Source organism: Panthera leo, chromosome D1 (assembly GCF_018350215.1).
Source record: "Panthera leo isolate Ple1 chromosome D1, P.leo_Ple1_pat1.1, whole genome shotgun sequence".
Lineage (NCBI taxonomy): Eukaryota > Metazoa > Chordata > Mammalia > Carnivora > Felidae > Panthera > Panthera leo.
In genome coordinates, this window is record NC_056688.1 from 107,268,024 (window position 1) to 107,290,212 (window position 22,189).

The 22,189-nt window shown below is 54.8% G+C and overlaps 1 protein-coding gene and 1 long non-coding RNA gene across 2 annotated transcripts in view; both read right to left on the bottom strand.

Moving 5' to 3' along the window:
* The window catches only part of MACROD1 (mono-ADP ribosylhydrolase 1), a 143,924-nt gene extending 135,438 nt beyond the window's left edge, over nucleotides 1-8,486 (bottom strand). Inside the window, 3 exon segments of the mRNA XM_042904267.1 lie at nucleotides 8,057-8,144; nucleotides 8,147-8,230; nucleotides 8,232-8,486. Coding sequence (XP_042760201.1) covers nucleotides 8,057-8,144; nucleotides 8,147-8,230; nucleotides 8,232-8,360 — 301 coding nt within the window. The 5' untranslated portion in view covers nucleotides 8,361-8,486.
* Nucleotides 8,487-15,863: 7,377 nt separating this feature from the next.
* Nucleotides 15,864-20,402, bottom strand: LOC122199333. The gene is made up of 3 exons (XR_006193466.1): nucleotides 19,329-20,402; nucleotides 16,210-16,287; nucleotides 15,864-16,042 (listed from the first exon to the last, which is right to left on the bottom strand). It is a non-coding gene; the product is annotated as an uncharacterized LOC122199333 (long non-coding RNA).
* Between the last annotated feature and the right edge of the window lie 1,787 nt (nucleotides 20,403-22,189).

Sequence of the window (22,189 nt, forward strand, 5' to 3'; positions counted from 1 at the left end):
CTCTCTCTCAAAAAATAAATAAGCATTAAAAAAATAATAAATAATAAAAAATTTAAAAAAATGCTTTCGCCAGATATAGATTACGAACTCTCCCCACCGCCAGCTAAGGGGCCAAGGATATCCGACCGTGGATGGCACCCAGTGTGGACAGTCCCCTCCGTCACTAATGTGTTTCTATGCTCCCAGCCCATCTCCCTGCCTGGAGGGAGGACCCAGAGGGAAGCAGGCTTCTCAAGGGGCTGCTTTCCCCGCTGGACATGTGACCCCGGGCACAATCTGAGTAACAGGTCAAGGGCTCCCACATAAATGCTCCTTTCTTTGTGTGTTGGGGGGAGGGTGTTGGTATTTGGAAAAGAGCTGAAGTGCTTCTCCAAGGCTTGGCTGTCCTCTTCGGGAAAGCAGGGGGCGGCGGTGGGGGGGGGGTTCCAGAAATCTCTCCCTCCTGTTCTAAAGAAAAGCAGAACAGGCCTAGTCGGGTACATAGCAAAGCACTCAGCTGCTGGTGGACAGAACCACTGAGCCAAGGACAGACTGTGGAGCAAAGGCCAGGCTCCATCCAGGCTCTGCCGCGGCCTGATAGTCTGAATGCAGAGCAGTTAGTTAATAAATATTTACTGAGCACCCACCATGCACCAAGCCTCGCGGGTGGGAGGCAGGGGGAGCTTTGGGGCCTGACCAAGCAGAGGGGAGGCGGGGACAGATTCCTGGAGGAGGTACCTCTGACTCCTCGGGTCTGCCCCAGAGGCTGCAGAATTGCTAGAGAAAATCCCGTGGCGAAACAGAAGGCTCCCTCTAAATTCCTGATCGCCTCCCCTGGAGGCCCAGCTGCTCCCCCTCGCCCTTCTCCCCTTTCCCAAGGACCCTCCCCCCACATCCAGAAGATGCTGCCTCCTCCCGCAGGCTGGGAACTGGGCCACGGCCCCTGCCTGGCCCGCCCTCCCTCAGCCCAGGCTGCCTGCTCACCTCCCAGAGGCTCCTGTGGTTCCTCCTCCCCTGGACTGTCCTGTCTCTGCCCTCAGACACCCCCTCATGGCCTCTCGTGTCTCAAGGTCATAAACCCTCCCTCAACCGTGCACTCTGCACCCTGCAGCCGAGGCCTCCTTTCTGTCTCCCGCCTCCACTGTCTCCACTTCCTCCCTCTCCTGCTCCCCTGAGCCCTCACCAGTCTCACCAAGGCCAAGGTCAGAGACACCACACAGGTCACATGGCCCCATGCAGGGGCTCTCTTGTCCTCCCGTATGCACTCAGCATCCCCCCTTCCCCTCAGGATCCCTCCTCTCCTGGCTCCCACCCCACTCACCCCTAAGGTCTCCTTGCTGCCTCCCCTCCTCCTTAATCTACACCCTCTCCCTGGTGTTCACATCCATCCCGTGCATTCAAAACCCTCCTTCGGCTAATGGTCCCGGGGTTACACCTCCAGCCCCTCATCTCTCCGCCGAGAGTCCTATCCTCCTTCCCCCCAAAAGTGGTTTGTTCTCTCTTTCACTCTTCTCCCTTCTCAGTGAACAACCCCCAACTCCGCTAGGACCCCCAAACCAGGGCTCCTTCCTTTCCCCCAGTCCCCTGGTTCCATCAAGCTGCAGGCTGTTAGATCTATCCCCACAATACCCCCCAAAACCAAGCCTTCTGCTCACCCCCGGCAGGGGCCAAGGCGCTCTCGTTGCTCCCTAGAACCATCTGGAAGCTGTCTACTGCCCGTGCACTCCCCACGTCCACCCGATTGCCTGTTCCTCACACAGCAGCCCAGGGACCTTGGGAACAGAATTCTCTCCACTTAAAGCTCAGTTCAAACTGCAAGTCCCCACCAAGGCCCATATGACAGCCACGCCTCTCCCCCAACCTTCTCCACGGCCTCCCTCCCCATAACACTCCACTCTCCCTCCTACACCTCTGCAGTCCACGCAGATCAATCTCCTTTCAGTTCCTCCCACAGTCAGACTGTTTCTTGCCTCAGGGCCTTTGTACCTGCTGTGCCCCCTGCCTGACCTTCCTTTACAGGCCCCTCCCAGCTGCCTCCCCCACCCCCAGAGTAGCCCCTCCCCTACTGGCTATGCCTTATTCCTCTCCTGACCTTGGCCACTTGGGGATCTGTGGTGTTTACTTTGGATTCCCACCATCTGGCACAGGGCATGGCATGTGTGAGCGCCGATGGGCATCTGTGGGATGAACCGATGAATGAATGAGCTGAGACCTGAATGTTGAGGGCGGGTTTGCTAAGACAACAGAGTCTTCCAGGTGGAGGAGACAACACAGGCAAACGCCCTGAGGAAGGAGACAGCATTCGGGTGGGGAAATGGAGGGAGATCTAGAACAGCTGGACCAGAGAGCAAAGGCAAGGCAAGGCCGCCGTCTCAGCTCATCTCCCATCTGAAGAACAGAGACAGTGGAAGGAACATGCTGGTCCCAGCCGCTCCTTGGGTTTGAGTTCACGACCTCCCGACATCACGTTCACGGGCAGGTCACTCGCCCTCTCTGAGCCTCAGTTTTCTCATCTCTGGGATAGGGAGCGGGCAGGCTGGCCGTGAATGAGAAGGGGCTGTCAGGGCGTCTGGAAGCTGCAAAATGCAAGACGCAGAGCAGATACACGGCCCTTCCTGCGAGCGGAGACTCGAAGAGCGCAAAGTGAAACAGGACGAAATTGGGGGGGGGGGGGGGGGGGAGGGCTTTTCTTTTCCAACGTGGAGGCGAAGAGGAACTTTGTGAATTATTTGGGTGCCCACATTTGTCATCTTGCACGCTTGAGACCAAAGATATCCCTGCTCAGAGGCTTTGGCACGCCCAAGCGTGGGGTTCTCCCAGCCTGCCGAGACACTAGAGGGACTGACCAGCCAGGACCGGGGCCAACCCTGCAGGACTCCCGTGTGCTGAGTCCCTCTGGCTGGGCAAGCCAGGACGGGACCCAGGCCAAGGCTCTCGCGACACCGTCCTCCCCGGTATCTGGGGCCCGGTCTGAGGGGCCCACAACCCGCGCAGCCCGCACGGACCGCTCTAGCAAAATCCAAAAGATGGCTCCACCTCCCAGCCTGTCTCTTCCAGTTCACGGTCCCCAGGCACACACCTAGCGTGGGAGGCACGACGTCCTCATCTCCAGAGCGAGGCTGTGGCCTGACGGACCCCCGAGGAACCACACACGGCACTGGTCTCTGATTTACGGGGAAGGAGAAGCCAATGGTGACTCCCCCCCGGGCTCCGAGGGACCAAGGGTCATCCTCACTGCCTTGGCTTCCGCTGTCAGAGAAGCCCCACACATTTATAACATTTTCTTCCTCCTTTTGCCAGAAGGACGGATGCAGACTGAAGGCACAAGCGAGTTTTATTTTCCTTATAAAAGATGTATAACACACGTTTTAATTTTCTTTTTTGGAGAGGCGAGAGTATTTCACAGCTCAGTGAGACAGGTGTTGCAAAAAGATGTTTGCAGTAAATTTTGATGGGGAGGCCTGACCCCGGACGGAGCGCTCAGCGGCTCTCGGGCACGAAAGCCGGGCTGGAGGAAGCAGCCTGTGCCAGAGCCATAAAGTGCAGCGGGCGAACGGGAATTCAATGATGTGTTTTAAGAAGTGTCTTTATGGCACTTTGCTAGACGGTGTTCAGAAAGGTGAGGGCCGGCTGGCGCAGAGGGAGATTCCTCTTCTGGAGAAGGCCGGGTGGATGGGGCTGATAACGGCGGGGCTCGGGGAACACAGCGGCAGGGGCATTAATCACCCGGGCCCAATGTCCCCCAAGAGCAGGGCCTCGTCAAAATCACGGGCAACGGGCAGACGGGGCATGAGGCACCTCGGAGCTTTATTGCCCTCCCTAGGCCCCCGCGCCTTCGCCCGTGCTGGGATATGCCAAGGCCGCTTCCCCAGAAGACAGGTGGGGGAAGACACCCCCCACCCACCCACCCCCACCCCCCCCCCCCCGTTCCCAGACGTGCCTGTGGATTTCCCCAGTTCGGTCATCAAATCAGAGAAACCATCCACTCTGCGTGAAAACCCACGGGGGGTTGAAATTAGTCCTCGTCCCCTTCCCAGTGAAAAGCGGGGTCAGAACAGGCGAGCGCTAGCTTGCGGAGAGGAAACGAGGCTCAGGATACACAGGTCGGGGCTCCAACACTTGAGACCATGAGGGAGACAAGTTTACACAGGCCCAGTGTTGCCGTGGCCAAAACAGAGCAGAGAGGGGAGATGGGCCTGAGGGGTGGCAAGAAAGGGGGCCGCTGGGGACCCTTGGGACACCGTGGGGGCCACCATATTCAAAATGGTTTCTGATGCGAGCCCAGCACGACCCACAGAATCAGGTGCTGCTGTCCCTGTTTGGCAGATGGGGAAACCGAGGCATGGGGAGCGTTGAGGCAGGGGTGATGGGGCTTGCCCATGTCTGGTGACACCAATGCCCACCCTCTTTTTAGCAGTTCGCTCTGCCCCCACTGCAGGTCAGAAGGAGGACCTGTGGCCCTTCTCCCGAAGGCTGCACCCCACCCTGTGGGGACACAGCCCCTATTTGCCCCCAGTGTTCAACCTTAAGTCCCCTCGTGCCCAACTCCCTTTACAGTACAACAATCTTCTGATAAAAAGGCACTATCTGGGGGGATGATGAGGCCCCCTCCCATCACTGAGGGAATTAAATTAGGGAAATTATCCTCTGGCCAGTGAAATCAGATACAACGGAGAGCTCCCCCCAAAGACGGTCTCCTAGCCAGGGAGATCCAGCCTGGTGGTTTTTACTTACCCAGAGGGAGAATGGGTCTACAGAAGTGGCCAGTCAGCTTAAGAGGGAGGAAGAGAATACCTAGAGGGAGGCAGAATTCGGCCATGTGTCCAAGGGACTCATGGGGCCAGGAGCTGAGACATCCCCCACCCAGGGCCCGGGGCAGGCGCTCGGCACTACAAAGAGACTGAAACGCTGAGCGAGTGACCGACCACCCAAGGAAGGGGCTCCTCGGTGGGCAGGCCCACCCCTTGCAGGGAAGCCCTGCCCAGCCTGCCCAGGACGGTGGGAGCGGCTTCCGCAGTCGTTCACCCAGCTCTGCAGCTGAGAGCACAGGCCGCTGAGTGAACTCAGACTATGCTTTGGCTTCCGCGTGGCTGTTCCACAGGAGAGGAGGCCCCACCCAGGCACCCGCGAGTTTCCAGACCCAGTGTGATCATATCTCCCTCCGAGAGCGCCGCGTCAACCTTCTGACGCTCCATCAGGCTCCCGTGAGCTTGGTTACTGTGTGCCAGTCTTCGAGAGAGGATCGTCTCAGGCACAGACGGGCCTTTGGGGGCCTATGTCCGTATATCCCCGAGAGAAAGGAGAGCATGTGTCCATCAAAGACACGTACGGGAATGATCAGAGCAGCGTTAGTCCCAACAGCCCCAAACTGGAAAACGAAACGCCCACCCACAGAACGGGCACCCGAAGTGGGGTAGGTCCACGCCATGGCATACTACACAGCAATAAAGAAAAAAGAGCAGAATGAAGGAAAGGTGTGGGGGCCTCCCCAGGAGGACCAAGGCTTGGACCCCAATCAGAGGCAGAGTCCAGCTAAAGCGGCTCCCCGGGGGGTGGTGGTTTTAAAAAGATACCTCGGATTCTTTGAGCCTCCTCCCTTCCAAAGGTAGAGACTAATTTCCCTCCCCTTGAATCTGGGCCAGACTCCATGACTCCATTCTAAGCCCCAGAATAAAACAGACGGGTCGGCGTGGGACTTTGCAAACTAGGTCACAGAAAGGCACCGTGGCTTCTGGCTTGGTCGCCTCACGCTCCCTGTCTTGGGTTACGTGCTCCGGGGGAAGCCAGCTGCCATGTCGTGAGGACACCCAAACAGCCTCGTGGAGAGACCCCCCTCTCCCCCCCCCGGCCCGCGGTGAACTCAGGCCTTCAGCCGACGGCCACTTTATGTGAGTGAGCCACCTCACTCACTTGGCCGTAACCAAGTCCCAGCGGGCCTCCTGGAAACCCTCACACAGAACCACCCCGCCAAGCGACCCCTAGGTTCCTGACCCTCAGACACTTGAGATAATAACCGTCGTTTGCCGTTTTAAGCGCCTGAATTTGGGGATAACCTGTGCTTCAAAAATATTTCACTAAAACACACAGATCACCCCGACAAGCCTGCTGGGGGTCTTTGCACCCGGGGCCGCGGCTCCTGGGGCAAGGCTGCCCCCCTCACACTGCCCCCTGACTGGACACTGGAGCTCAGGCAGCGCCATCTGCCACGGTTTCTTCCCAGCAGTGACCTCTGTCTGGCACCGCCCCATTGGCTTGACCACATTTTCAACTGTTTCCTGCCCCTAGGGAAGAAGCTTCGTGAGGGCAGGGACCTCGCCTATGTCACTCATGACTGAATCCCAGCAGCAGAACAGTGCTGGCCGCATAGAAGGCGCTCAGTAAAAATGGATGAATGAGGGGCGCCTGGCTGGCTCAGTCAGAAGAGCATGAGACTCTTGACCTCGGGGTCGTGAGTTCAAGCCCCACGTCGGGTACACGGAGTACTTAAAAATAACTATACTTAAAAAAAAAAAAAGGATGAATGAATGGAAATCCCAGCTCCAAGCAGAGACACAACAGTAGTCTGGGAATCCCTGGCCTGTCAGCTTCACAAGGTCTGGAAGTTTTCAAGGGGCACCGGGGAACGGGAGGGGGCGGGGAGCTGGATCCTAGAAATAGTGGCAGATCCAGGAGCAGGTGGCTGGGCCCCTTGCCTCCCTCGCTTTCTTTCCCACCAAGCTGGCTTGCTGCTCTCTGACAGGGAAGGGGAAGCAGGCTCCCCCTTGGGGACAGTCCCTGTGCCAGGAGTCTCTGCCAGTTCCCCCAACCCCCGCCCTAACCAGCGTTCTAGGGCCAGGGCTGAGGGCACGACGGACACTGTGTGCGTAGAGCAAAGTCAAGTGTTCTGCCCGAGCTTTAAGATCCCGGTGAAGGAACACTATTCACGACAGGGGGAAGTCATCTTGAACTCTACCTTAATTCTGAGAGGCGCCTTCCCTTTACCTCCACCCCCCACCCCAGGCCAGCCCCAGGCCTGCCTCGCCAGACCCCGCCAGACCCGGTGGCCGCACCCACTCCACCACAGGGGCCCAGCCAATGAGCCACCTCCCCTGTGCTTTTGAAAGGGGATCCAGCCAGGAATGGTTACAGGAGCTCTCCCGAGCAGGCTGTGAAGGGCAGGGGCAGCTGGGCGGCCTATTTGGGGCTCTGCAGGCCGGGTTCCCTCCCTTCGCTGTTCTGTGCGGGGGCCCAGAGTCCAGCCCTGGGACTCATGCCCGACCAGGACTCACGACCCATCCCGGAGCGGTAGGAAATGGCTTGATTCCTGGGGGTGCGGGGCGGGGGGCGGCGGGGGGGGGGGGTGTCACTGTTCTCACAGACATAATGCCCCATCCCTGTCCTGCCTCTCCCCAACCCCTCAGCCCTCTGTCCCCCAGGAATGGGGCAGAAACTGTTCACAAGTGGCCAGAGGCCAGGGATGAGGGCAAAAGGGCACTACATCATGTGCCCAGAGAGACAGGCCTGCAGGGTAGGGGCGGGGTGGAGGTTGGACTGGCCTGCCCAGGGAGGCCCCTCTGTGGGGGCCATCTGATCCCACCAGGTGGGACCCCAGACCCGGAGTTGTCCCCCTCGGCCCACTTCCTGCCACTCTGCCTACAATGCCACCACTTGAGAAACCATGCTACACAAAGCATGGGGAATTCAGGAGCCCAGCGTCAGCTCTGCCACCAACTCCCAGTGACCTTGGGCTTAGCAGCTCAGTTTCCCTCCTGCACAACGGAGTCAGGCGGTAGGTCCTGGATGATCTCTGGGGGTGCCCTGGGACCCATGCGGGCGGGGTAAGGCCGTCCTCCTCACACTACCCCCGACAGGGGGCCCGGACCTCCTACGGAGTGAAGTGGTTTGCAGGGTGGGGGCCGGGCGCACGGGGGAGGGGGGGGCGTGGCTGTGAGTGGAGGGGTCCATACTGGGGCATACGAGGCCTTAACTTCCCCGGGCCTCCCGGGTGGAAGAGGCGGCGGGCGGGGTGCTGTCCAGCCGGGGAAGGCCCACGTGGGGCCGCCCTCGCCCCTCGCGCCCCCCTCCTGCTGACACTTACATTTTGCCTCCTTCCAGTCGGTGGAGGTGCTCAGGTCCACCTTCGCCGCCATGGCCAGGGGGGCCCAGGTGCGCACCCCGGCTCTCCTCTCCGCCCCACCGCCGCCGCCCCCCAAGCCCCAACTCCCGCTGGGGTCCGCGCGCCGGGGCCGCAGGCGCCCAGGGACGCCGGGGGGACCGCACGCGCTGCTGCGGGTCCGCGTGGCACCCGCCGAGGGGCCGGGCCAGGGGCGCGGGACGCAGAGCAGCTGCCCCGCCGCGCGCAGCTGTGCCAGGCGGCCGGACACTTGGCTCCGCAGAGACATGAGCGGGCGGCGCGGGGCGGCTCCCCGCCCACTTGGACTCTATTTACGGTGCTGGGAGAGTCTCTCCCTGAGCCGCTCGGGACCCGGTGGTGTGTGCACGCCCGCGGCGACCGGCTCCGAGCCGGCGGGCCGCGCGGCCAGAAACCCCGAGCGCGCCGCTGGGCACCCTGGAACTTGTAGTCCCGGCCGCCCGACGGGCCCCCGCACTCGTATACACACGTGCGCGCCCCGCCCGGACCCCGCGGGCTCCAGGCGCCCGGGATCGCGCCGCGCGGGAGGCTCCTGCTTCTCAGGGGGTCGCGCGGTGGCCTGGCGCCCCCTCGGGGCTCGCCGCCAACTTCCCGGCCTGTGGGGCCGCCCGCCACCCCCAGCGCGGCCCGGGCCCGCCTCTGCCCTCGGCCCCCGCCCCGGACCCTGGGCGCGGCCGCACCCCATCCCGCCCCCCATTCCGCCGGAGCCGCGGTCCCGGCCCGCCCGGGGGAGGTGACAAGCAGCGCCAACGGGTAGGTCCGGTTCGGCGACTTTCCCCAGGCAGCTGGGCGGGGACGCGGCTGGAGCCAAATCGAGAGCAGCCTGGGAGGCAAGGGGTGGACACAGTGGAATTGGAAGGCAGAAAATTAGATTTCCAGGAGGCGTTCTCGGTGGAAGAATTGGAGGGCCGTTTTCTTTGTATTTTTTTTTTTCTCATTTTTTACGAAGACGATGACGATAGATTTTTTAAAATATAAATATGCTTGTTTTTCTGTGCTATTAAGATTATTTGATAAATATAACAGGTATTTTTACAACCTGAGGAAGAGCCAGGGTCCCAGAGAAGGTGCCAGGACCAGCTCGCCACACTGGGGTCCACAGGCCTCTGAGACTCGCTTCTTGAGCTGTAATTTTTTTTAAGTAGGCTCCCCGCCCAATGTGGGGTTTGAACTCAGGTCCCTGAGATTAAGTGTGGCATGCTTTACTGGCTGAGCCAAAAGCAGGCGCCCCAGGGCTATAAATTAAGGAGAAGACAGGGCTCAGGGCTTAGGTCTGGCTGGTTGCAGACCTGCCCCTGTGCTCCAGGCCTCTCTGGTGCGGGACATGGCAAGAACCCTGGGACAGGGCTGTGGGGAGGATCACACAGTGAGCTGCGTGGTTACAGCTGGCACCACCGGGAGGACCAGCACAGACCTGCCTGCAGGGAGGAGGCGGTGATCAGCCTGGGACGAGGGCGGAGAGGGCAGATCAGAAGCCAGGGGCTAGGAACGAAGGGCCAAGGGTCCCCAACTCTCCAGGACCACTAGTGAGGCCTGCACACTCTCTGGAAAAGGCCCCCAGAATGGAGGTCACGTCACCACTTATCACTTCTCCTATAAGTCAGCAAAGCAAGAAGGGCCCTGCCAACTGCCAACTACAACCCGGACAGCAACCATTTACGGACGCAAGGTCCCAGCTGGCACTGAACTAAGAGCCCTGCTTCCATTTGCTGTACCTCCATGAACTTGTGATGTGCTCCCAACGGCCAGGTGAGGCAGCCCTGCCCCAGGGCACGGATGAACACTGGCTGGCGGTCCACGTGGCCGATGAGGGTCGGAGCCCAGACTTGGACCTGGTTGGTTGGTTCTCATCTGTGGTCCGGAAAGCAATTACGCAGATGTCACCGATTCAAAAAATGAAGCATGTAGCTGACTCCGTGTATTTTTTTATTATTATTATTTTTAATGTTTATTTCTGAGAGAGAGAGACAGACAGACAGAGCATGAGCAGGGGAGGGGCAGAGAGAGAGGGAGACACAGAATCAGAAGCAGGCTCCAGGCTCTCAACTGTCAGCACAGACGCGGGACTCGAACCCACAGGCCACAAGATCATGACTTGAGCCAGTCAGACGCTTAACCGACTGAGCCACCCACGCCTGCCCCCGATGTATTTTTTTTATCACTGGTGTAACAAGTTTCAGCAACTGTAGTGCCTTAAACTATACACAATGTATTATCTTTTTTTTTTTTTTATGTTTACTTATTTTTGAGAGAAAGACAGAGTGTGAGCAGGAGAGGAGGAGCAGAGAGGGAAACACAGAATCCAAAGTAGGCTCCAGGCTCTGAGCTGTCAGCACAGAGCCCGACGCGGGGCGCGAACTCATGAACCTCGAGATCATGACCTGAAGTGAGGTGGGCGCTCAACCGACTGAACCACCCAGGCGCCCCACAAATGTATTGTCTTAGTGCCCAATCAGGAGGCTGCCTTTCTGCACAGAGCATGAAATCTACATCCCCCCACAGCTAGGCCTCTGAAGTGCCCGGCACACCCTGGGCATCTGTACCAGTCCACACCCTGGGCATCTGTACCAGTCCTTCTGTTTCTTTTGCTGGGATTCAGCTCTGTTCTCACATGGCAGCCAGGATAGAGAAGGTTTCAGCTCACAGCCCCCCAAGTCTGGTCTAAGAGAGGCCTGGGCCCCACACCCCTGGGTGGATGTGGCCAGGGAAGCATGGTTCTGCCCCGGCAAGGCAGGACCTCCTTGTGGAGTTTGAGCTGGATCTTTTGAAAAAGGTAAAATGATGCCAGCTATCAAAGATGTGTATGTGTCCGAGGTATTCCAGGCAGAGGGATGCACAGGAGGAAAGGCATGGAAGTCCACGGAATGCCGAATCTTCCAGCAGGGCTTTAGTGTCGGATTTCATCAGCTGAGGATCTCTAATGTTGGAGAGGGGCTCTCGTGCAGAGAAAAGCTAGCAACTGCTGCTTGTGTTTAAATTAATACTGTATTTATTAAACTTATAAATTAAAAAAAGAACTCGTTTTTCTTAAACAGCCAAGTGCAACTTGCAAATCTAGTTTTCTATTTATAAATCTACTAATTTTTGTATAAAAATAAGAACAATTACTTTCACTTATTCTTTGATGAATATTTAATTAACTCATAGGTTCAACAGATTAATTTCTAAAAATGCACACCAATTACAAACTTAGGTAATTAAATTCCCTAATAGATTTTAAACTACATTTTACAGAGATAAAACAGCTGATCTTCTCAAACTCAACAGAGGAGACCTACCCATCTAACAGGGATATATATAAGTATTTCAAACAAGGATGCTTTCTTTCTTTTTTGTTCTTTTTTCTTTAATGTTTATGTATCTATTTTGAGAGAGAGAGAGAGAGACAGAGAGAGAATCCCAAGCAGGCTCTGTGTTGTCAGCAAAGAGCCGGTCTCAGGGCTCAATCTCAGGAACCCTGGGATCATGAGCTGAGCTGAAATCAAGTGTCAGACACTTAACCAACTGAGCCACCCAGGCGCCCCTTTTGTTCTTTTTTCTTTACACACTGAGAGGGGCTGTGGGATGAGGGCACTCTGTCCCTCCCCGCACCTTACTCTGCCCTCCCCAGCCAAACATATTTTTTTCTAATCAGTTACACAGTTCCTATATACTAATAGATTACGCTTGTAAATATCATAAATCAATTATCTTAAATGTTCAAATGCTGTTTATAAACTTAGATCCTTTTGTACGGTGTCAGTTATCCATTGCTGCATAATAAACTACTGAAAACTTACTGGCTTAAAATGATCGCCAGGGCGGGTTGCCTGGGTAGCTCAGTGGGTTGAGCGTCCGACTTCAGCTCAGGTCATGATCTCCCAGTCCCGTGAGTTCAAACCCCGTGTGAAGCTCTGTGCTGACAGCTCAGAGCCTGGAGCCTGCTTCGGATTCTGTGTCTCCCTCTGTCTCTGCCCCTCCCCCACTTGTGCTCCCTCTCAAAAATAAATAAGCATTAAAAAAATAAATAAATGTAAGCCGATTTGACAACAAATTATATTCATAAAAAAATAAAACAAATAAAGAAACTTAAAAAAATATGGAAATCCCCCCCACCAAATATATAAATTAATTAATAATAATAATAATAATAATAACAACCAGGGCATAGAGTCAGCAGTTTGGTCTGGGATAAGCTGGAAGGTTCATCTGCTGGACTTGCCTGGGTCACTCTTGTGGCTTCAGGCCTGTGACAACCTAACTGGGGCGGGGGGTCCTAGGATGGCCTCACTCCCATGCTGGCAGTTGGTGCTGGCTATCAGCCAGGCCCCTTGGTTCTGCCCCACAGGCCTCTTATCCTCCAATCGGCTACACAGGGGCAGCTTCACGGCATGCTGGTCTCAAGGACATGCTCCAAGAGGGTGACCACAGACGCTGCAATGCCTCTTAAGGCCTGACCGGGAAATCACACTACATCACTTCCACCACGTTCTCTTGTTTGATGTGGGTCACAAGCCCAGCCGAGATTCGAAGACATGAAAAAAGAGACACAATCTCTCTCTTTTTTTCATATTTGTTTATTTTCGAGAGAGAGAGAGACAGAGCACAAATGGGGGAGGGGCAGAGAGAGAGGGAGACGCAGAATCCAAAGCAGGCTCCGGGCTGTCAGCACAGCACCCGATGCAGGGCTCGAACCCACAGGCCACAAGATCATGACCTGAGCCAAAGTCAGATGCTTAACCGACCGAGCCACCCAGGAGCCCCGAGGCGTGACAGCTTAATTGGGAGGAACAGCTGAATCTCCTTGCAAAAGCAGGCGTACGGGGATGGGAGGAATTATTACGGCCATTTGATCTAATTAAAACCACAAATCAGGGGCACCTGGCTGGCTCAGTCGGTAGAGTATTCGACGCTCCATCTTGGGGTCATGAGTTCGAGCCCCACGTTGGGTGCAGAGAGTACTTAAAAAAAAAAAACACCTCACAAATCAAATGGGACCGATTGACTTAAGTGTCTCAAAACCTTAAATAAACACTCCGATATTGGCACGATGTAACCAAACTTATTCCTAAACTTATCCCTTGGTATTCCTGAATACCAAGATTCTGGGTTTGCTTTGCCGGCTTCCAGCCTCTCAGGGTTTGCTGAGCCACCAGAAGAACAGATTCCCCATGACAGCAGGGCTGAAGGCACAGGGGAATCCGGGACCGCAATATAGTGAGGGTTTCCTGCTACTAGTCTGAAATTTAAGAGCAGAGCAGGACCCAGGTCTAAAGGGACCCCCAAGCCCATTCCTCTCTCCAGGAGCTTACCTGTACAGCCCAGTGCGTCCCTCTTTCCTGACAGTCCCTCAGGTTTCAACTGGACCCCACTTTTACCAGGTTGCCTTCCTTCTTTTTACCGCTTCAACGCAGGTGGGGGAGCCCCTGTGCCTCCCAGGTCCCCCTAATATCTTCACTGTGTGATCCCAGTTTTGTGCCTCCCTCCATCCAGGTTGTAATGCTGTCTTCGTATTTTACTTTATCACCTGTCTATGTTCCATTGTACTGCCTGTGTCATTGGCCAGTATTGCACAGTCATTATAATGGGAGGCGTCAAAGGGAAGACTGGATTATGAGGTTCTAAGTGTCCGGCTTGGGTAACTATAAATCACGGGCCTGGACGGCAGAGGGCGCCCCTCCCCGATTCCTCTGGGGCGGGTCTGTCATCTGGAGAGGGTTGCAGGCTTTAGCTGTCCCCCACCCCCTCAGACTTCAGAGAAGGCCTGGGAAGAATGTGGATGCCGAGGGGACCCTTAGCTTGAAGTGTACAAAAACGTCGACTAGTAATGTGGGGCTCAAACCCACAACCTGGAGAGTCGCAGGCTCCACCATGGACTGAGTCGGCCAGGCGCCCCAACTGTAACAAATTTAAACAACACAATGGAAAGCAAAGGCCCCATGGGGCGCCTGGGTGGCTCAGTGGGTTAAGTGGCTGACTTCGGCTCAGGGGTTCACAAGTTTGAGCCCAGCATCAGGCTCTGTGCTGACAGCTCAGAGTCTGGAGCCTGCTTCAGATTCTGTGTCTCTCGCTCTCTCTCAAAAATAAATTTAAAAATGTTAAAACATTTTTATTTAAAATTTTTTAATGTTTATTTTTGAGAGAGAGAGAGAGAGAGAGAGCGAGCATGAGCGGGGGAGGGGCAGAGAGCGAGGGAGACCCAGAATCAGAAGCGGGTTCCAGGCTCCGAGCCGTCAGCACAGAGCCCGACGCGGGGCTCGAACTCACAGACCATGAGATCATGACCTGAGCCGAAGCCGGACGCTCAACCGTCTGAGCCACCCAGGCGCCCCAAAACGTTTTTAGAAACAAAAATCAGGCTGTTAGGGTGAGCCGTAACCCAATCTGAGTAGTGTCCTTGTAAGAAGGGGGAAGTTGGACACGTGGAGACACACGGAGGAAAGACCATGTGAGGTCACAGTGAGAAGGCAGCCATCTGCAAGCCAAGGAGAGAGGCCTCAGAGGAAACCAGATCTGCCAACACCTTGATCTCAGACTTCCAGAACTGTGAGAAAATAAATTTCTGTTGTTGAAGCCCCCAAAAGCTGTGGTATTTATTTACGACAGCCCTGGCCGACTAAATTCAGCCCCCTCTCCCCATCCCAATCCACAGAGGTATGTATCAATTTTGGTAGCTAGGTAACCTTCTAGTCTCTTTCCACACATTTATAATCGCATGGGAAGATATATACGCACAAATTTCTTTCTTTTCTACTTCTTTTTCTTTCTTTCTTTCTTTCTTTCTTTCTTTCTTTCTTTCTCTCTTTCTTTTTTCTTTTTTTTTTTTACAAAAATAGGATTTGGCCACACACACTGTTCCACAACTAACTTTCTTCATTCCACAGTACATCATGGGCATGTTTCCATATCAGTAGCTCCGCAAGCATTCTCTTTTAAAATGTTTATTTATGTTTTGAGAGAGAGAGACACAGAGCACAAGTGGGGTAGGTGCAGAGGGAGAGGGGGGGGGACACAGAATCCGAAGCAGGCTCCAGGCTCTGAGCTGTCAGCACAGAGGCCGACGTGGGGCTCGAACTCACAGACTGCAAGATCATGACCCGAGCTGAAGTCACATGCTTAACGGACTGAGCCATCTAGGCGCCCCCGAGCATTCTTTTTAATGCTCACAAATATTCCATTCTCTGGGGCAGCATCCTGTTTTCTTTTTCTTTCTTCTTTTTCTTTCTCTCTCTCTCTCTCTCTTTCTTCCTTTCTTTCTCTTCCTTCTTTCCTTTCCTTTCCTTCTCCCTCTCCCTCTCCCTCTCCCTCTCCCTCTCCCTCTCCCTCTCCCTCTCCCGTTCCTTCTCCTCTTTCTTCTTAGCTCAAACAACAGAGGTTTCTTTTCTCACGGTCGTGGAGGCTGAGAATCCTCAAGTAGGGTGCCAGCATGGCTCGGGTTCTGGTGAGGACACTCCACATGGCTTACAGATGGCGGCCTTCTTGCTTGGCCTGCTAGCTTGTCCTTACATGGCAGAGACACAGAAAAGAAGCCCTCCAGGGTTTCGTGTTATGAAGGCACGAATCCCATCACGAGGGCCACCTTCCAAAGCCTCTGCCTCCAGGATCATGACAGTGAGGGGTGAGGGTTTCCGCATAGGAATCTGGGGCACACAATTCCGTCCCGAGCAAGAGGCAGCATCCCAGCATCCTCCACGGATGCACATGGTTTCCATCCCTTTGGCTGTCACAAACGGGGCTGTGATATACACCCTTGTGCCACCAGGCTGGGCTTACCTGTGGGATAAATTCCTAAGGGTGGAATTGCCTTTTTATTTTGAACTGATGTTGCTAAGTGTACCTTCCCACCGGCCGGATACGAGCGGGCCCGTTTCCCCACACTGGCTATCTCCACCACTTGGTAGCTCTCGAGAAACTGGTGGTGGAAAGGAGACGGTGAGCTTGTGACATCTGGTTCTGCGGGGAACCAACCATTTGGTCCAGAGGATAAGCAGAATTGGGAGTGAAGAAGTCCAGGGGGAAAAAAAAAAAAACATCAGAGAGCCCCTCTCGGAAAGGCCAAGGGACCCACAGTGGGAGCCAAAGGGTGACAGGTTTCGTTCGCTCATTTGCCACGTGCTTACCAGTGTGCACAACGTCCCAGGCCCCAGCTTTGCCCAGCAGCGAACAGATCACCGGCCCTGCCCTCCTGGAAGCAACGTCTAGTGCAGGAGACACAAAGTAACCGAGTCAGCTAGTACAAGTCATTTCAGGCAGCGCTTGGAGCTGCCGAGAGAGAAACAGAGAGAGAGAGAGACAGTTCAAAGAGCGGAAAAGGGCCAGAGAGGCCGGAGCCTGTGGAGGTGAGGGGAAAGGGGGAGGACCGAGTGCCACGTGGGGTGTAGGTTCCACACACTGGGACACCTCTGGAGGGTGTATTGGTCAAGGTTGAGGACCAGCTGACTTTTTTTAATTAAAAACATTTTTTTTAATGTTTATTTTTGAGAGACAGAGAGACAGAGCATGAGCTGGGGAGGAGGAGAGAGGGAGAGGGAGACACAGAATCCGAGGCAGGCTCCAGGCTCTGAGCTGTCAGCACACAGCCCGATGCGGGGCTCGAACTCACGGACCGTGAGATCATGACCTGAGCCGAAGTCTGACGCCCAACCGACTGAGCCACCCAGCGTCCCCAGGACCAGCTGCTTTTTAAGGGTGCCCCTCGGCAGCCTGAGAGACAATGGCACTGGGACAAGGAGTTGGGACAGAGCTGGAGAGAAGTGCACGGAACAGGCACGGCTCTGTATCAGCAGGATTTCTAGCATCAGCAGAAAAGAAGGAAGCAGAGAAACAGCCCTTGGGGGGCGGGGGGGACCCTTCTGGTTATGTATTGGTGTGTGACAAACTACCTTAAGCTACTCCGGTTTGACGGCGGGAAACAACAGCCATTTGATTGAATCTCGTGATCTGTGGGTTAGGGCTCAGCTAGGGGATTCTTCTGTTCCAAGCGGCCTCGCTGGGGACACTGTGTGGTACTCAGCAGGAGATGCCGCCGGGCTGGAGGGTCCCATATGGCTTCCCTCTCATACCTGGGCTGGGATGGCTGAACAGCTGGGGCCTTCCGTGTGGCTAGCTTGGGGTCCCTTAGCCAATCAACCATGGCAGCCTTGGGGCAGTCAGACTTCTGACATGGGCAGCACAGGGGCTCCAAGAGGGAGTGTCCCAAAAGACAGGAGGAGGAAGCTGGCAGTTTTATAAGGCTTGGAACCCGCCGCAGTGACACTTCCGGTGTATTCTATCGGTCAAAGTGATTGCAGAGGCCACCGAATTCAAGGGACATGGACCCCCTTTCAACGGAGGGAGGTATCCGTGAACTTGCACTGTCCTTATGTCCCAGGATGCTCCTTCACAGCCTTCTCTTAGTGTTGCCTGTCATATTATGTGCCCTGATCGATTTATTATTAATTAATTTTTTGAGAGACAGAGAGCAAACAGAGGAGGGGCAGAGAGGGAGAGAGAGAAACAGACAGAGAGACAGAGAATCCAAAGCAGGCTCTGCACCATCACCACGGAGCCCGACGTGGGGCCTGAACTCATGAACCGCGAGATCATGACCTGAGTTGAAATCAAGAGTCAGACGCTTAACCCCCTGAGCCACCCAGGCGCCCCACGCCCTGATCAATTTACATCTGCTTGCTGTGTAGCAGGCTTCACTCTCAAGTTTCAACCAAGCTCAGTCGTGCAAGAAATATGTCTCGTGTTTCCTTGGGTAAGACTTTCTCAGCCTCAGTTCACTCGGGACCACGTAGTTGCAGGGAGCCGGCCTGTGCACGGTAGGATGTTCGGCAGCATCCCTGGCCTCCACGTTGCGACGATCACAAATGTCTCCAGGGATACCTGGGTGGCTCAGTGGGTTAAGCATCTGACTCTTAACTTTGGTTCAGGTCACGATCGCGGGGTTTGTGAGTTCGAGCCCCGTGCTGGGCTCTGTGCTGACAACATGGAACCTGCTTAGGATTCTCTCTCTCTCCCTCTCTCTCTGCCCCTCCCCTGCTTGCACGCGCTTTCTCTCTAAATAAATAAATAAACTTAAAAAAAAATTTTTTTTTTTTTTTAATGTCTCCAGACATTGCCAAATGTCCTCTGGGGGCAAAATCGGCCAGGTTGAGAACCTGAACCTTGGGACCAACCCATTCTGACTCCAGCTCCCTACCCAGCCTCCTCCCTACCCAGCTTGTGAGGAAACATTACCCCAGTTACCACAAGGATTCTTGTCCGGGGGATCTCGGGTTGCGGGGGAGAGTGTGTGGCACCCTAACCCTTAGGAAGAGCTCCAGTCCACTACCACGGCTGTTGTCAGTGTCCTCATTGGGCTCACCTCCGTGGTTCCCTGAATCCAAAGAAGCTCTCCTCCCACCCCCCAACCCAACCCTGTACCTCGCAGAGGATACGGCCTGTGAGCACAGGCCCTCTCACATGACGTCCTGCAAAGCTGTCCCCTCTGACTCTGGTCACCCGCCGGCTCAAAGTTCCCCAATCAAAGCTAGAAGATGGCTGGAGAGTCTGTGGGTCTACGCCCAGCTGACGGAGTTTGCTGACAGACCGGACGTGGTTGTGGAAGACAGGGGTGAAGGACACCTCCAGAGTTTTCAGCGTGAACCAGTCCAAGAATAAGGAGGACATTGATGGGAAGGAAGTCAAGGGAGGAACGATTTGGGGGGAGAATATTGGGAGCTCCGATTTGAACACGTCGGGAAGTCCATTAGCCACCAAGTGGAGACATTAAGGAGACAGCGGGGTGGACAAGCCTAGAACTTGGGAGCAAGATCTGGGCTGAAGATAGACTCGTGGGAGCCATCTGAGATGGGATTTCTAGCTACAAGACCGACTGAGATTACCCTGGGAGGGAACGTCAGTGGTGAGGTCCCAGGCTCGGCTCTGGGGCTCTCATACGAATAATTATCAGATAATAGTTACCATCATTTTATTCTTTGAAGCATCTGGCACGCTGCCTGGCTCCGTAGACAAGTTCACTGAATGCAACAGAAGGCTGTGGCACGTTACTTCCCCCCCCACACTTTCCCTGCTCCTCGGGATTTAGATTCTACCTCAGCGGGAGAGCAGGGAGTTAGAATCGCTCGGTTAAGTGCGCATGAAAATATTCTTTAGGCATTTTTCAGAATCCGGAATGGAACTCTGCTCTCGCTTGCTTGCAGAAGGAAAATCAGGCTGTCTTAAATTCCCACTCCAAAGTGGAAGTTCTTACCAAAACAAAATTCCACGTTCCACAGACCCCGAGAGTTCTGAGCTGCAACGATTCCCTAACCCACATGCTCTGGGGTTTGCTGGGCTCCAGCTCGTTTTCCTTCTTCTGATAGAGGGAGAATTTTTAATTTGCGGTGGGGGGGGGGGGGGCGGTGCTGTTCTGCAGAGAATTTGGTCACGCACGTTTACTCCTTCGGTCTCTCATTCGCTCCAGGATCTACGACCTCAGAATCGACTCCAAAGACAGGCTTCGGCATCTTGCTCCCCACCCTTGAGAGCAGAAAGCACCAAAATAGCAGCATGAATCACTCGGAAACTGTCATGTAATGCACGGGCCAGGACACCTTCTGCGGCACAGCTTCTGCTTGTGTGCCAGGAATCTGGGGAAGGGGACCCTGGCGGGCTGCATCGCCGCCTCCCCGTCCCACTCGAGAGCGCTCTGAATCTACAAAGAGATTTGAAGAAGCCCAAGTGGGTAAAAAATGTTAAGAGCTGACATTTTTTAACATTCAGGAGTGACTCTACCGTGACCTGGGATCAACTTAAGCTTTAGGGTCCTCTCTTCACGGCCCTTCCGATCTGTATTTTTGTCTTCTCAAAGGCGGCTTTCAAAATTTTGTTTTGGGTCTGACAAGACTTGAGTGTGGATTATTTTGTCCTGTCCTCGGAGTAACCTTGGGAAGTCCTCGGAACTTCAACATCTCCATTTACAGGCAAGGACACTAGAGCATAGAAAAAGCCTTCTTTGGGTCCCTTGAAAATTTCAAACTTGTTTTAACCTCAGGGCCTTTGCACCTGCTGTTGTCCTGTCTGGAACTCTGTTCCTGGCTGGCTTCTCATCACTCCAGGTCCAAGGGGCCTTCACTACTAACCACCTGCCTCTAGGAGCTCCTTCCTTCCCTGCTTCCCTGGTTACTCTCTATCCTTTATCTTTTGCTATTTTTATAGCACTCGTCACTCTTCAGTTATCTTCATTTCTACATTTGTTCGTAACAAACGCATATAGTGCTTGCTCTTTAGGCAGGCAATGTTCTAAGTGCTTTACAAATATCAAACAATTTGGGGTGCCTGGGTAGCTCAGTGGGTTGGGCATCGGGCTCTTGATTTCGGCTGACGTCACGATTCCCTGGTTCGTGGGTTCAAGCCCTGCATCAGGCTCCACCGCTCCCACCGTCAGATTCTCTCTCTGCGCCTACCCCACTTGCACGCGCAGGTTCTCTCTCAAAATAAACATTTAAAAAAAAAAAATCAAACAACTTGATCTTCACAACTCTGACGTTAAAACTTTTTCGGGGCTTCCAGGCGTGCATTCGACTCTTGATTTGGGCTAAGGTCGTGATCCCAGAATCATGGGACCAAGCCCCGTGTCGGGCTCTGCACTGAGCGTGGAGCCTGCTTAAGATTCTCTCTCTCTCAAAAACAAAACACTTTTTCATCCGTATTTTAAGATAGAAGCAACGGAAACACAGGGAGGCTAAGCAGGATGCTTGAAGTCACGCAGATGAGTTGACTAGCATCTCTCTCTCCGGCTAGAAGACACCACCCACCCCAACAGAAGCCGCGTCTGTGAGGCCCTGCCTCCGGAGTAGCGTGCCGCCCGTAACAGGACCATGGAGACGTCAGTGGTGACGAGACCGGGTTATGCAGAGGGAGGAATGGGAAAGAAGCCTGGAGAACAGCTGTGGGGGGAGGCAGCAGTGGGCTCAGCAAGAGTGCGGTGGTCTGCAGACATTGCCAAGGACCAGTGAAAGATCTCGTGGACGGGGGTAGTTAGCAGATGAGTTAAGAGAGGCCCAAAGCCTCGGAATCACCTGCCTCCTTCATGCCCCGCGTCCGAGGCACGAACAGATCCTGTTGGCTCCTCCAGAAGTTGGATTCCCAACTTTTCCCACCCCTCCTCCGCTCCCACTGTGGCCCACGGCACCGTCGCCGCTCCCCTGGAATACCGCAGTGGTCTCCTAAGAGGTCACCTACGCTGCAGCCAGAGTCCCGATCCGTCAGATCACGTCACTTTTCTGTTGGAAACGTGCTGGCATGAACACAATGGCCTCTCACCCTGGCAGGACCCGGCCCTTGCTTCCTCTTGCCCCAGCTCTCCCACTTCCTCCCTGCTCCCACCATTCTGGCCACCTCAGTACAGCTTCCACCCCAGGGCCTTTGCATGTGTTGTTGCCTCGGACTGCAAGGTTCTTCTTCAGATTTTCCATTAGACTCACTCCCTTACTTCCTCAGGCCTTTTCTCAAATATGACCACCTCACTGAGACTTGTGTCCTGGCCAGGTTATTAAGAATGTAACACCGTCACCCTCACCTAACACTCCTTAACCCATTCCCTGCTCCATTTTTCTCCACTACACTTAAGCAGATATGCCCTAGAAACTTTTTAGGTGCGTCTCCCTCACCAGAATGAGTGCCACAGGGGGTGCCTGGGTGGCTCAGTGGGCTAAGCGTCTGACCGGCTCCGGGCACGATCTCACAGCTTGTGGGTTTGAGCCCCGCGTCGGGCTCTGTGCTGACAGCTCAGACAGAGCTTGGAGGCTTCTTTGGATTCTGTCTCTCTCCACCCCTCTCCTGCTCTCTCTCAAAAAGAAATGAAGACATTAAAAACAATTCTGGAAGGAGTGCCACAAGAACAGCGATTTTTGTCAGCTTTCTTTACCGCATTTTCTCCAGCGGACCATCGCACCTGACACATTCAAGGATATTCGATGGGTTGATGAACACCTACTATGTACCAGACCCTGTGCAAAAACGGACACACGTATGGTCCACAGTGAAAGCGAGTGAGAGTGGGCAGAAATTAGTCTACTTGTTGGAGGCGGACTGTTAAGGAACCTTGACAGCCCATCTCGGCCCTGCAGG